We start from the raw sequence: 14,465 nt of genomic DNA, 5'->3' as shown, positions 1-14,465 counted from the left end.
AAACAGAAATCTAGTGATGTGCCGGCTGAGTGGACGGCCCCTCTCTCATTAAAAGGAGGTCACAGCCAGCTGCCACCAAGTTTCCACTGCAGAGCCTCCTCATGTCTGCCTTCTAGTGCTTTTGATTTATATCTCAGGTCATAAACCAGCAGATCAGGAGGTCTTCCTTCCTGGTCTGATTTAAATGAGTTACTGTGACTTGGCAGCATAGATATTAACACAAATCTGACTTATATATATATTATACTTTTTAAAAGACAAGTAACAGTACAGTGTGGAACACATGAAAGTATAAAAGCAGAAAACCAAAGTAAAAATTCTGTTTATTTCAGGACAACAACTCCAGCGGCACAAACATGATGAGTAAATAAAAATCTTGTCATTAGTGAGCTAACAGTCTGGAGGTGAGTCACACACTCCTCCGTCCTGGTCACCGGTGTTGACGCTAACGCTGTTGTCGGCCTCAGCTACATGGTCAGTTTCTGTGCAGTGGTCACCATTGTTACTGTTGTCACAGTGTTGACCATTATCATGATTCAGCTGTGCGTACTCCACTGAAACCTGCAGAGATAGAAGACTCTCATAAACGCAAAGTATGCTTTTTTGTGGCTTATTTCTGTAGTTTGTACACGATGGGCGACCTGCTGTCCAGCAGGTCTGTAACCTCTGCAGAAGCTTTTTATCCTCCCACAGATTTAAATCAGGTGAGTTGGAGCAGAGAAACCGCTATTTCCTCATTTACATCGAGTACGGAACCGACGCGGTCCGGACGGCTTCCGAAAAGACCAAAAAGTCACCAAGTCAAACTGACTGTGGAGCGGATCTGGAAAGTTTCCAAATGGAGTCTATTTTTTCAGACATTAAATGCAGATTGTCATGAAGTTAAAGAAATTACATGAGACAGACAGGAAGTGGGACGTGCAACTGCAAGGTGTATCTGGATTTTCAAAATAAATCCTTTTACATTTCTCCCTGCTTTTGTTTTATTATTATTGAAAGGGATATCAGTTCACAGTGCAAGATAGTTCATGTTAGTATGTCTTTAAATGTATTATGTCAAATTTCTAACATGAATTCTCTTGAACATCTGAGATTTGGTGCTTAAGTGGGACCGAATTCCTGGAGACGTTTTGCACACGATCGAGTCGACGTGATTGGCAGTCCATCCAGAAACCGGACTACATCCCTTCCGGTCACAGTGTAAATGAGGTGCATGCAGGATGGTGGTCCTTGAAGACCCAGATAAATCTGAGGGTCCAGTTAACGTTTACAAAATGGAGGTCAGTTGTGCTTGACAAACCATTCATTCTCAGGCAGCTGGATGACATTTAGACAAAGACCATGGATCCTCAGAGGTGTTATGTCATTGCTCTGATCAAGACGCACACTCCCATCTGTCCAGTGAATCTGAAGGCACTGCTTCCTCCAGCTCATGTTTCAGGTCTGCTTAGACCAAAGCTTTCTTCAGAACATAGTAGCCTTCCTTCTATTGTTGGACATCACATAGTTTTCAAACCATTGGACTCAACCAGGGGTGTCCAAACTCTTCCAGGTGTGGACTAAGTCCTCATGGGCCACAAAAATGTGAAAAAAAGAAGCGACAATTGTTTTATGGTTTAAATTGCACTACTCAAAACAATTGTAATATTATTAAAACTGAACATTAATTATTAGAAAAGTGCACATCTACATCAACAGCAGGCTGGAAAGACAAAATTCCACCATCCTAGAAATGTCATTGGAGGCTGCTCAAAATCACCATGAGAGCCCCTAATGGTCCCCGGGCCACATTTTGGACATACCTGGACTAAACCATTTTCTCAAAGCAGCTACAGATCAGTGTTAGACTTTCTGTGAAAGGAGTACACGCCATGGCTAGATTAAAAATGAATATGTGAATTGTTAGCTTATCCATGCATGTTGTTTCCTACTTACACCATCGACCACCTCTGGAACACCTGCAAGTACGGAACCAGCGATTAGATATAAATACAAGAGAAGCATCCCAGTCAAACATCTGAGTTATACAAACACTGATTTTCTACAATCCGCTCCTCAAGTGCACAGCAGTGTGCGCGTTCTTTTCTTTTGGCAGCATGACTGAGTTAAACCATCGCAGAACTAAATCCATGTCCAAATAATGACCAACAGTTGCCCCAGGAGCACCGAACAATCACACGGTGGCTCGCTCAGTCTGAATGGATGAGCAGACTGTTTGGCTCAGTAGTTAAAACAGGAAGTTCTCTGACGAAAGCAGGAAGTGGACACCTGGAGACTTGGCCTTCTGTTATAATGGGGCATTCTTGTACTAACAATGAAAATGTTTGCAGTTGGAGTTGATCTTGTTTCCTGTTTCTTTTTCCTCCTTTCCTTCTTGTAAAATGCCAGTGACCTGATTTTTTTCACTGAGTAACTGAATGAAGTGTATGATGTTGGATTTACCTTGTTGGGAGAGGCGTACTTGGCTGTACACCGTGTCTGTGCCCTGCTTCACCGGAGCTAGTACAGAACAAATTTATACAAATTTCAGTCAGTTAAAAATTATTTTGTTTGAAAAAAAAAATAAAAAATGAAAGTCAGCTTCACCTCTGTTTGGATCTGGATCTCTGGTTTGCACCTCGGTGTATTGAGTTTCCTGCTTTTCGTGGGTGATCGAGCTGTTCTGGTCATCTGACTCTAAAAACAATAAAGTAAAGCACAATGGATTTCCCTATCTTTAAAACCATACAATAAAGCTTCTTTAATAACATTTTTTAAATTGGTAATTCTGGCAAAATGTCATTTTCACCAAGACCAACATGCTGTGAACAGAAGTCATCGGTGCAAACAAAAAAGCTTTTTAAGCCAAATGAAATACAGTAAATATAAAAATTATCGTGGATATTTCAAATGCATTAGACATTAGCACTTTAACTGCTTCTTAATAACGGATGCAAATAACAATTAATTTGATGCAAAAAACTGTTCCCAGACTGTTTTGGTTTAATGAAAAAGGTCAGATCTTCTGAAGTAGGGCTCTGCAGAAATCTATTGTAGATTTGAAAAACTTTAGTTTAGAGCAAGTGTGCACAACTAGTTTAAAGAAACAGGTATTAGTTCTAGTTTGATTGACAAGCTAACGGCTAGTCATATGAAGGATGAAACAATGTGGATTATTTTAGTTTTAAATTACCTCTAATCTATAAAATCCTGTTTTATAAGCCTATACAAACTGTCAATTTCACATCACAGGAGTATTCTGTTGGCATTCCCCAGGCTGCACAGGAAGTAAGTAATAATAGTAAGTCAATTTTATTTATATAGCACTTATCACATACATAGAATCACAAAGTGCTTCACATAGATCAAAACAAAATAAAACATTAAGTCATAAAATCAAACCGATGTCAAAACAGAAACAGATTGACATCAGAAAAAGCTCATAAAATCATAAAAAAAATCATAAAACAAGTGAAAGATGATTCCAAATTTGAGTTAAAAATAAGAAAACAAAAGATTTATGTGAAAGCAGCTTTAAATAAAAAGGTCTTTAGCTGTTGAAGTGCTACATCTAGCTTCAACTGTCCGAGAAAACCCTAACATTGGATGTTAATAACTATGTAATGCAGTGCTTTAAGCGTAAAAAGTGCCAGCACTCCACTTGATGTCAAATTAGTTGTCAGTTTAACTGTCTGGTCAGATCTAAAGTCATATAACTTCTTACAGAAATCCACTGAAGATGTTCAGTTCAATTCAATTCAGTTCAATTCAATTCAAGTTTATGTTTAAAGCGTCAAATCATGACAAGAGTCGTCTCAAGGCACTTCACAGAATAAACATTCCAATCCAGGTCCGTTCATTAAGCCAGTCAGTAAAAAGTTTGCTATATAAGGAACCCAGCAAATTGCATCAAGTTCAGAAGTTTCACAGCATAGTTTCAATGTTTAAAAAGGATAAAAAAGAGGATAAAATTGTAGATGTTTTCTACTCACCCGAGCCCGATACGTGGTCGCTCCACACACTTTTTCCCATCATGCTTGGGGTTGCTACACAGAAAAGAAAATGTTCTTAATAAATCTTAATTGTTGAATATATTTGTAGCTTTACCATTAGCGACTGCAACTTCTGTCTGCGTGAGGCTCAGCCTCTCTGGTTTGGTGCTGGCCGTCCTCCTGAGGTAAAGTCGAGACAAAGCTGAATGAACAAGAGATCCTACATCATCATTCATCTGTAATAAAGTCAACCTCACCTTAAAAAACCTGTAGTAAGAACATGAGCAATAGTACTCACACTGAAAGCTTGTTTCCTATACTCATTGATCTTTTCTTCTTACACAGAAGACGTTTTTTAAAGGCAACCACAAGGATCACGGTCAGCAAAAGAAGGAGGCAGAAGATTACGATGAGAGCTTTCTTCCAAATCGCCCAGTTTACTACGGAGGAATTTGGAAAACGATTAACGTAACTTAAATATAAAAAACAAGATCATCAGCATATGGGTGCACAAGCATCTCGTTGTTTAAAACAAAAGGAAAGTTTAGCCTGTAAATGATTCAACACACCTGCAATCTGGACAAAGGTGCTTTTTTTTATTTCATCAGCAGCATTTGTGCTCTCACAGTAGTACCTTCCTCCGTGCTTTGCCTTCACATCATGTATGCTGTGGGAACTTTCTGGTTTATTGGTAGAAAGGGAAGCGAGTACACTGCCTGTCTCCATGTGGTACCAGGTGAAGTTGAAGGGAGGGCTGCCTCTCTGGACAGAGCAAACGAGACTCAATGTTTGTCCCTCAGAGATGCTCCCCGTATTGGGATGAGTGGTCAACAGAGGTTTGGAAACAGGTTCTGCACAGTGAAACAAGTGTTAGACGTTGGAACAATCTAACTTCACGTATTCTCACGCACGGAACTAACCGATGACAAGGGTTGAGTGCCGCAGATGCTCTCCTGAGCTTATCGTAGGAGGCTTGTGTTGACTATTTCTAGCGTGGCACAGAAAACTGTTTAGGTCTGAGCTCTTGTAAATTGGAGGCAAGTTGAAGATGGCCTTTTCCCCAGACTCGCGCACAACCCTGTGCTCAGGTAGGTTGTCAGGACCAAACAGGACGTATGTGATCGGAAGAGTGCCTTTGTCACTGTGACAGAGGAGCTGAAAAGGCTTTCCTAACCACAACGTGCCCCCCACCACACTCAGCACGGGCTGTGAAACCAGAACTGTGGACAAAACATGGACATGGGGGAATAAAGCAGAAAAGCACAAATATACTAATTTGCTCATTGTGTTAGCATGCATGTAATTAACAGAAGGAAAAAAAAATACACATGGAACTAACCCCCCCCCCCCCCCCCCCCCCCCCCCCAAAAAAAAAGAAAAAACAAAAACAGGATTACTGGTATAATTTCCAGTATTTTCTTGGGGCTACAACTGCAAATGACAAATGAAGATGGTCAGTGCAAGACCAGTGCTGTGCCACTGACTTCTGAACACATTTAAAATTCTCAAGATTTTCTTAAAAAAAAAAAAAGCCAGATACATTTGAAACTCTTCATAAATGTTTCTCAATTTATTTTCAACAAACCAGATGCTCAAAAGTGTGTTTAAATGAGGGTAAATTGCAATTGAGGTGATTTGGGGATGCATTTGAGGAAGAAATTTTGCAGTTGCACAACTGTCAGGGTTTGTCTGCAATCAAGTGTAATACCCACACTACATTTCAGTATATGAAACATTGTGCAAAAGTATGAATTGCAGTCTGTTTACAAGCATTTGTTCTTGTCTTTTTGTGTCTCCAACCAGTTGCAAACAGTGGCAGCCCAGTGACATACTGATTTAAACCGCCTAGGCTACATTTAGCTGGATACCGTTAAAAATGTTTTTTTTTTAAAGCAGCGAGAACAACAGATTCTTTTTCAATCATTAAACTGGAATACAGAAATCTTTCCTCACCAGGACAGACAGATACCAGAAATGAGACCCACGGCTGTAAGTGCATCTCTTTGTATTTCGAACATTGAGGGCTTTTTGAGTGAGAAACACGAATCAGGTTCATTACTGTATAACACATTAATTCTGTGTCTTACCTTTGGCTGTAATAAGCAGGCTTTGGCTGCTTTTAAAAAGCTGGTCAACCAGAGGAGAATAAACCCGGGCTTCACAGCTGTAGTTGCCGTTGTTTTTAGGGTGTCCCACAGAACTATACGTCTCTGAACTGTTCAGTTTCTTGCCATCCTTGTAGTAGATGTATTGCGTCCTGTTCACCTCCATCTTGTCAGGTAAATAAACAGAGATGATGCATCTCAGAACGAAATTGTCTCCTTCAAATAGTTCTGTAGGCTGCACAGAAAGCTTTGGCTTTGAAAATATCTCTGTTGGGGTTGAACAGCACATTTTAAACAATTACACGCACAATATTTACATACAACAAATCCATCCATCCATCCATCCATCCATCCATCCATCCATTTTCAGCCACTTATCCGGGGGTCAGGTTGCAGGGGCAGCAGCCTAAACAGGGAGGCCAAGACTTCCCTCTCTCCAGCCACTTGGACCAGCTCCTCTGGGGGAATCCCAAGGCATTCCCTGGCCAGCCGAGAGACATAGTCCCTCCAGCGTGTCCTGGGTCTTCGCTTGGGTCTCCTCCCAGTTGGACGTGCCTGGAAACCCTCACCAGGGAGGAGTCCATGAGGCATCCAGGAGGCATCCTAACTAGATTCCCGAGCCACATCAACTGGCTCCTCTCCATGTGGAGGATTAGCAGGTCTACTCCAAGCCCCTCCTGGATGACCGAGCTTCATACTATATCTATAAGGGAGAGCCCAGCCACCCTGCAGAGAAAACTCATTTCGGCCTTTTGTATTTGTGATCTCGTTCTTTCGGACACTACCCAAAGCTCGTGACCACAGATGAAGGTAGGAACGTAGATCGACCGGTAAATTGAAACCTTTGCCTTCCGGATCATCTCTCTCTTCACCACGACAGATCGGTATAACGCCAGCATCACTGCAGATACAGCACCAATCTGACTCTCAATCTCGGGCTCCATTTCCCCCCATTCATTGACAAGATCCTGAGATACTTGAACTTAAACTACCCTATTCTGATTCATGACCATGGTCTTGGATTTAGAGGAGCTGATTCTCATCCCAGTCTCTTCACACCCTGCGAACCGCTCCAGCGAAAGCTGGAGATCACATTCTGATGAAGCCAACAAGATCACAGCATCTGCAAACAGCAGAGACCTGATCTTTAGGCCACCAAAACAGATCCCCTCAACACCTTGGCTGTGCCTAGAAATCCTGTCCATAAAAGTTATGAACAGAATAGGTAACAAAGGGCAGCCTTGGCAGAGTCCAACTCTCACCGTAAATGAGCTCGACTTATTGCTGGCAATGCGGACCAAGCTCTGACACCGGTCATACAGGGACCTAACAGCCCGTATCAGAGGGTCTGGTACCCCATACTCCTGGAGTACCCCCCACAGGGCCCCCCAAGGGACGCGGTTCAACGTCTTCTCCAAATCCACAAAACATGTAGATTGGTTGGGCGAACTCCCACGCACTCTCCAGGAACACCCTAAGGGTATAGAGCTGGTCCAGTGTTCCACGGCCAGGACGAAAACCACATTGCTCCTCCAGAATCTGAGGTTCGACAATCCAAGAGACCCTCCTCTCCAGAACCCCTGAATAGACCTTACCAGGGAGGCTCAGGAGTGTGATTCCCCTGTAGTTGGAACACACCCTGCGGTTGGAGAACCACCAACCAGGTCTGCAAATCCAGTGGAACTGCCCCCGATGTCCACGCGATATTGCAGAACCGTGTCAGCCAACACAACCCTACAACATCCAGAACCTTAAGGAACTCTGTGCGGATCTCACCCACCCCAGGGCCTTGCCACGGAGGAGTTTTTGACCACCTCAGTGATCTCGGCACCAGAGACTGGAGAGGCCAACCCAAAGTACCCACACTCTGTTTCCTCACTGGAAGACTGATGGGATTGAGGAGGTCTTCGAAGTATTCTGCCCACTGATCCACAAAGCCCCAAGTCGGGGTCAGCAGCACACCGTCACCACTGTAAACAGTGTTTGTAGCGCACTGCTTTCCCCTCCTGAGATGCCAGATGGTGGACTAGAATCTCCTCGAAGCCATTTGGAAGTCTTGCTCCATGGTCTCACCGAATTCCTTCCACGCCCGGGTTTTTGTCTCTGCGACCACCTGAGCCGCGTTCCGCTTGGCGTGCCGGTACCCACCAGCTGCCTCTGGAGTCCCACAGACCAAAAAGCCCGATAGGACTCTTTCTTCAGCTTGACTGCATCCCTAACCGCCGGTGTTCTCCAGTGGGATTGGGGGTTGCCTCCAGGACAGGCACCGATGACCCTGCGGCTGCAGCTCCAGTTAGTCGCCCCGACAATGGAAACACGGAAAACGGCCCACTTGGATTCAATGTCCCCCGCTTCCCTCACAGATCCTCACAATACGTTTAGGTCTGCCAGGTCTGACCGGCATCCTCCCCCACATACAATAAATGTTCATTCAAATTCAAAATTATATTTAAGTGCCTTAGCATAGGGGTCCCTAACCACAGGTTCAAGGACAAATACCAGTGTGTGGTTCATTTGGTACTTTCTGCACTGAAAGAATAAAACTTATCTGGAAAATACATTCCAGATTTCTCACTTTTTGGGGACCGTAGATGCTGATATATGAAATAGATATTTCTGTAACATTCAAGAGAGCTTGTTTTTGGCCAGGCAGTGTTCATAACAGTTTGATAACTTATCAAATACCACCAGCCTTCACTGGTCTGTGGAAAAGTAGTGTTTGCAAAAAGGTTTGGGGACCCCTGCTTTGACACGAATATTTTTTTGAACACTATACCTGTTTTTTTTTTGGTAAAAAAAAAATAATACTTGCCCTTGACTGTAAGTGTTTTATAGCTCTCTTTTTGGACATTTCCCCACTGTGCCTTACAAATAAGCTCCCCGGAGTTGTCCGCTTGGGTTTTAAATCGATGAACAAGAGCTGAGCCTTTTTGTTCTCGAAGAATATGCTTCTTCCACAGCAGAAATAATTCAACGTTCCTCAGAAAACTGTTCACTACTCTACAGTGAACCTCCACTACCTCCCCCTCAAGAACTGTAGAAGAGGGAAGTATGTTCATGACTGGGGTAATGTGGAGCACTGCAACACACAAGTAAGCACCGTCAGACACTCCAATGTTTGCAGGGTTACAAACCTCTGATGAAAAATAAGCTCCTCATACCTTGAACGAGCACTTGAATCTCCTTGCTGCTGTTGGAGCGTCTGGTCCCAGAAACCAAAGGGATTTCGTAGTCACAGGACAGGAAGCAGTCTCCAATGTGCTTCAGACTTAGAGCGATCTCTGAGGAATTTCCAGTTCTCGACACCCTCTTTATCCTTAGAGGCTCCCCGCCCATGAACCTTTGGTAAAAACTGAATATGAGCGGTCCTTTCTCCTCTGGAGCACTGCAGGAGGCTTTGAACTCCTCATTCTCATACGGTGATGCATTATTCAGTTGCAGGGTGGGGGTCTGTAGCCCTGAGGAGAGGGAACCATTGGTAAAGAATAAAGACCATTGCTATTACTCTACATTGTGTTATTTATTGTGATGAAATTCCTGCATTAGAGCTGTTTCTGGTCCCTGGCTTTGTGTACACAACGACAGCGACAGACTGAGTGGGGCTCAAACCTGCAACCTTCCGATTCTTGGGCGACGGTGGCTCAGAAGTTAAGTGCTCGACCCGTAATCGGAAGGTTGCAGGTGTAATGTGAGGAAATATGGGTTTTCTGTGCAAAAGGTCATTTGACTCGGCTGGGTCAAAGAGCTGGGTCGCTGAGAACTTTCACCCACAGATTGAGACCTTTGCAGACATGAAGTCTGCAAGAGTCTGCTGGAAACCATAACATCTGAACACCTGCAGTACCAGAAGACGAAGTTCTCATGGAAAAGTAGTCATAACATAACAAGTCTTAAAACTTTCTTTCTTGATTTTAATGTTAAAGAATAATCATTATCATTTTGCTCATTTTAAATGTGTTTTAATCAAGTGAATGATTCTTATGCTTTGGGTAATTATAATGGATTAATGAATCCATACTTAATTAGATAATGTTTGAGGATGTTTGTTACCGACCTTCACACACACACTCAAACACACCCACACACAGATTCTCACAGTAAACTCCAAAACACATTTGCTGACGTATACGTTTGCTTTGAGAAGAGAAAGGCTTTTGGTAAGTTTCAGTCTTATGATTCAGTTCGTGCTTGACAACGAAAGAGAGAGGACCTGAAGAAACCGAAGGGGGGACAGAGCCGGTCGGCTCGTTTCTCCCCCCCCCTCACGCTGTTCCTGTCAGCCAGACAGAATAGCTGAATCGCAACTTCTAACGCAGACTCATACCGAGTCTTTTGATTTCTGAGTGAACTAAACTTAACAAGCGCATCGACAAAACGCTTTACCATCAACGTGTACCGAGGGCAACTCTGGACCGGGCCGCGGACACCTCCGTCTCCTCTGCCAGCCGCTGGTGTCACCTGGATGGACATCACCATCCTCTGGCGTCCCGGATCTAAAAGGGGGTCCGATTTTTGGTGAGGCTGAACACGATAGATAGCGATGATGCATCTTTTCCAACTAAACCTACGTTTATTCAAACCATCACATTTCACTCAGACACCTGTTTCTTCCTGAAGCAAAATCAGATGCACACACGCATTCATCTCACCTCATGTTCAATTCTCACTGCACTTTGCACACACGCATCCATAACCACATCATATCACTCTCAACCTTCAGCACCTCCAACAGAAGGTCTATTTGAGCAAGTTTACAATATCAACTGTTAAAGATTGTCCCACAAAGTTGCCAATGTTGATTGTTATTTTCTGTTTGTCAATTTCAAAATCATTAGTTTAATTTGAAGAATTAAAACTTTTTAATTGTCAAACTTGTTTCTTCATTGAACTGAAACACAGACCCACGGATATTATCGTCAGTTTATCGATGAAAACAACCTTTGAGTCTTCTTAAAACTATACAATTTGGTTATTAATTTAATAAAATTAATATCACAAATTCACATGTAGAATGGTTCCTCTTTCATAAAAGAGCATAAACCATAACGCTACACAGGTTCGAGCCCCACTCAGTCTGTCACTGTCGTTGTGTCCTTGGGCAAGACACTTAACCCATGTTGCCTGCTGGTGGTGGTCGGAAGGACCGGTGGCGCCAGTGCTCGGCAGCCTCGCCTCTGTCAGTGCGCCCCAGGGCAGCTGTGGCTACATTGTAGCTCATCCCCACCAGTGTGTGAATGTGTGTGTGAATGGGTGAATGACTGATTGTGTTGTAAAGCGCCTTGGAGGGTTCCAGGACTCTAGAAGGCGCTGTATCAAATACAGGCCATTTACCTGAGACGTCCAGTTTCTGGCTGTAGCTGGCCTTGCTCTTGTCCTTCACCGTGACTCTACATTCGTAACTTCCAGAGTCGGCTGCCCTGGCTGGGTTCAGCCCGTAAGAGACAGAGTCCTCTGTGGTGTCAGAGACGTGGATGGGAACGCCGTCCTGTGTGATCTCGAAATGGTGAAGGAGGTGAGAAATGTTGCTGAAGCTGACACTGACCTGGCAGCGGATTATCACCGGGGTTCCGCTCTGGACTTGGTTTTGTGGCTGGACAGTAAGGCCAACAGTGTCGATGATGAAAGCTGTTGTCCATGTGCAGAAACGCAAAATAAATAGTCAGTTAGGACAAAACCTGATGGACGTAACATGAAATACTTCCAACATGCTTGGGATATTCTTCACAGCCTGGCTTCAGAAAACCTGAAATTCTTCTGAGTTAAAATAACAATTTGATTTACTCAGGCTATTGACATCTGCCCTTGTGTTAAAAGAGCCATTTTACACCATCAACTTGATTTTGGACTCTGATTTGATATTATTCATGACTTATTTCCATCATCTATTACATTTATTACAATGAGATTGTTAGACAGTCTTCATTTAAGAATTTTTTGTTTAGATTAATTGCTGAAAAAACTTTGCTGAATAAACATTTTGTCTATAACTTTGATCATTAAAATGCTAATGTTTGATCGCCATTGTGAGACTTAGCACACATTCAGTTTTTCTGTCTGATGACTAAAATTGTTCCAATCAGAGTATTTTACTCGGGATGTAATTAATAGGAATAACAAATTGTTCTTCTTAGGAACAGGTAAGCTCATCTGGAACATGTTGCTCTACCTGGGCTAAGAGGTCTCTCATGATACTAAAAACTTGGACTTTCAGCTCAATTTAACCAGATAAACAGGAAACCTCTGCCTTCTGCTCAGCAAACAGGAGCGAGTGGAAGGAAGGAGGACTCCACAAACAATGTCTGACCTTTTCTTCTCCTCAGAGAGTTGCACAAATTCGTTTTCCTTCTCATCTTTATTCAGCAGCAACAGCACCGCTTAGCCAAAGCAACAAGTTAGCCCAACGAGGCATTAGATGCTATAAATAAACTACATGAAAATAAAGCAAACTATTAACTAATAATTATTGTTTTTTAACTAAAGGTAATAATTAAAATCAACATGTTGCTGAATTATGTGTTTTACTTTTGCAACTTAAAGAGCAAGTCACCCCCTGCCAGCGTCTTACTCCTCTCCCACTTCTTGTTTGAAAAATGCAACAAATGCTGTTGCCTAGCAGACCGAGGGGGTGGAGCTGCTAACAAATACACGCACACAGGCTCACAATGACATTGTGACATCATATGGTACCAGCTAACGTTCTAGGGCATCTCTTAGCCAATAGCGATGGCATATTTAAATTCAAATGCTGTTCAGAGGTTTTACCTGACAACGGCACAACACTGACAGTTTTATGCAGAAAATTAAAATTTTAACTGAAATGCACTAAAGTGCAGAACTATTGACTACATGTGTCTGCAGCACGATTAGACACACATTTATATAGTTTATCAGAAGAAAAAGTTGATTTGGGGGTGACTTGCTCTTTAACCATTAACTAATCACAGCTAATACTAATACTATTAGATAAACTATACCTGACCATTTATTGTAAACACTACAGTAATCATCGAGTCAATACATGGGGAAGAAAAAGTATACATTTTTTTGTCTTTATTATTTGAAAACGTTTCAGTAGTTAGAAAAAAATGGGCGGGGTTTAAGGCTATGCTGAAACCAGTCACTAGGGGGCGTTTTGTTTCAGCTTTAACATTTGATTTATTATTTTGTTTCCAGTTTATTATGATAAAGATACAGTAGGCATTCCATTACTTATATCTTAAACAATACTTGAGAATTATTTTTTCATAAATTTTGAACATTTGAAATCTTTTTGTGGAATAATTTGTGTCTTTGACATTTATTGTTTGGTCAGTAACAGCTCCACTAAATGAAACTGCCTTTTAACAGGAGGCATTGTGTAAAAAAGATTTTTTTCCTAGGAGAAACCATGTTTGGAAACCTGTAAAAAATGCTCTCCTTTGTGTTTTCGGAACACACCCAATTTCAGGGAGCTCCAGGGAGGACAAGGGAATTAACGCGACTTCCTCTTTAGCCTCATAGTCTAAAAACATCTGACAAGTGTTGATACAAAACACAAAATAGGATCAAATTAGCAGGAACGTTTAGTTTAAAAAATGTTTTAACTTATTTGTGTTGATCACAAGATGCTAATGAGAAATAGTTTTAAGTCATATTTATCTGAAAATGTCTGAGACCACACGTGCAACTGCCCTTTTAAAGTTAACTTACATTTTGAATATGAACTTTTTAACATCTCCTGAAACTGTCACATGTCCGGAAACTACATCACTTAAACTTTTAGAGATACTTACACGATTCTCCTCGGACACACCTCCCTGTATAGGGAAAATAAAAAAGATGAATGTCAAGATAAAAGTTTAAATGTTGGCACATCCTCTATCCTTAAAGAAGCACACCAGGGGCTCCTTACAGAAGAGCAGGAGGTCGGCGAGGAGCAGCAGCAGCAGGCCGGGGAGTCTGGAGCCCATCCTGAGTGAGGGGGGGATGTTTGATCCAGATCCAGTCGTCAGAAAACACAAATGTCTAACAAGGGAGGAGAGGACGAGTGTGTGGAAGATGGAGCGTAAAGCAACACTGCAGCAAAGTGTGTGTGTTTCTTGTCTTATCAACCTTGGCTGCTCAGGAAGTGAAGTTTCCTTCCTTCTTCTGTCTTTATATAATTGAGCTGGAGAAGAAAAAACGTAAACAATAAGATGGAACTTGATCTCACATCCTCCTTTGGGGAGCATTTACCATAAAAGCCTCTAATAATGAGACACAAACTGTTAAATATTAGCAAAACATATATGAATATCCTAAAATCATCAGGCACAAATCTTGCTCATTTTTGTTTGAAAATAAAGAACCAAATGTTTTATCTTAGTAAAAACAAACTAAAACAATATTGAACAACCTCAGTTAGGAGAAA

The 14,465-nt window shown here is 42.2% G+C and overlaps 1 protein-coding gene across 1 annotated transcript; it reads right to left on the bottom strand.

Annotated features, from left to right (window-relative positions):
* Window positions 1-306: 306 nt before the first annotated feature.
* Window positions 307-14,147, bottom strand: pecam1a (platelet and endothelial cell adhesion molecule 1a). Its single transcript, XM_015945958.3, has 15 exons — window positions 13,968-14,147; window positions 13,849-13,872; window positions 11,408-11,701; window positions 9,238-9,534; window positions 8,889-9,155; window positions 6,059-6,343; window positions 4,892-5,191; window positions 4,541-4,822; window positions 4,270-4,411; window positions 4,087-4,151; window positions 3,972-4,025; window positions 2,587-2,676; window positions 2,443-2,499; window positions 1,936-1,958; window positions 307-561 (listed from the first exon to the last, which is right to left on the bottom strand). The coding sequence occupies exons 1-15, from the start codon at window positions 14,023-14,025 to the stop codon at window positions 391-393; spliced, it is 2,409 nt and encodes an 802-aa protein (XP_015801444.1). The 5' UTR covers window positions 14,026-14,147; the 3' UTR covers window positions 307-390.
* Window positions 14,148-14,465: the final 318 nt, after the last annotated feature.

The sequence above is a fragment of the Nothobranchius furzeri genome, chromosome 12 (assembly GCF_043380555.1).
Source record: "Nothobranchius furzeri strain GRZ-AD chromosome 12, NfurGRZ-RIMD1, whole genome shotgun sequence".
In the NCBI taxonomy this organism is placed as follows: Eukaryota; Metazoa; Chordata; class Actinopteri; order Cyprinodontiformes; family Nothobranchiidae; genus Nothobranchius; species Nothobranchius furzeri.
This window is presented reverse-complemented; position numbering and strand designations above follow the sequence as displayed.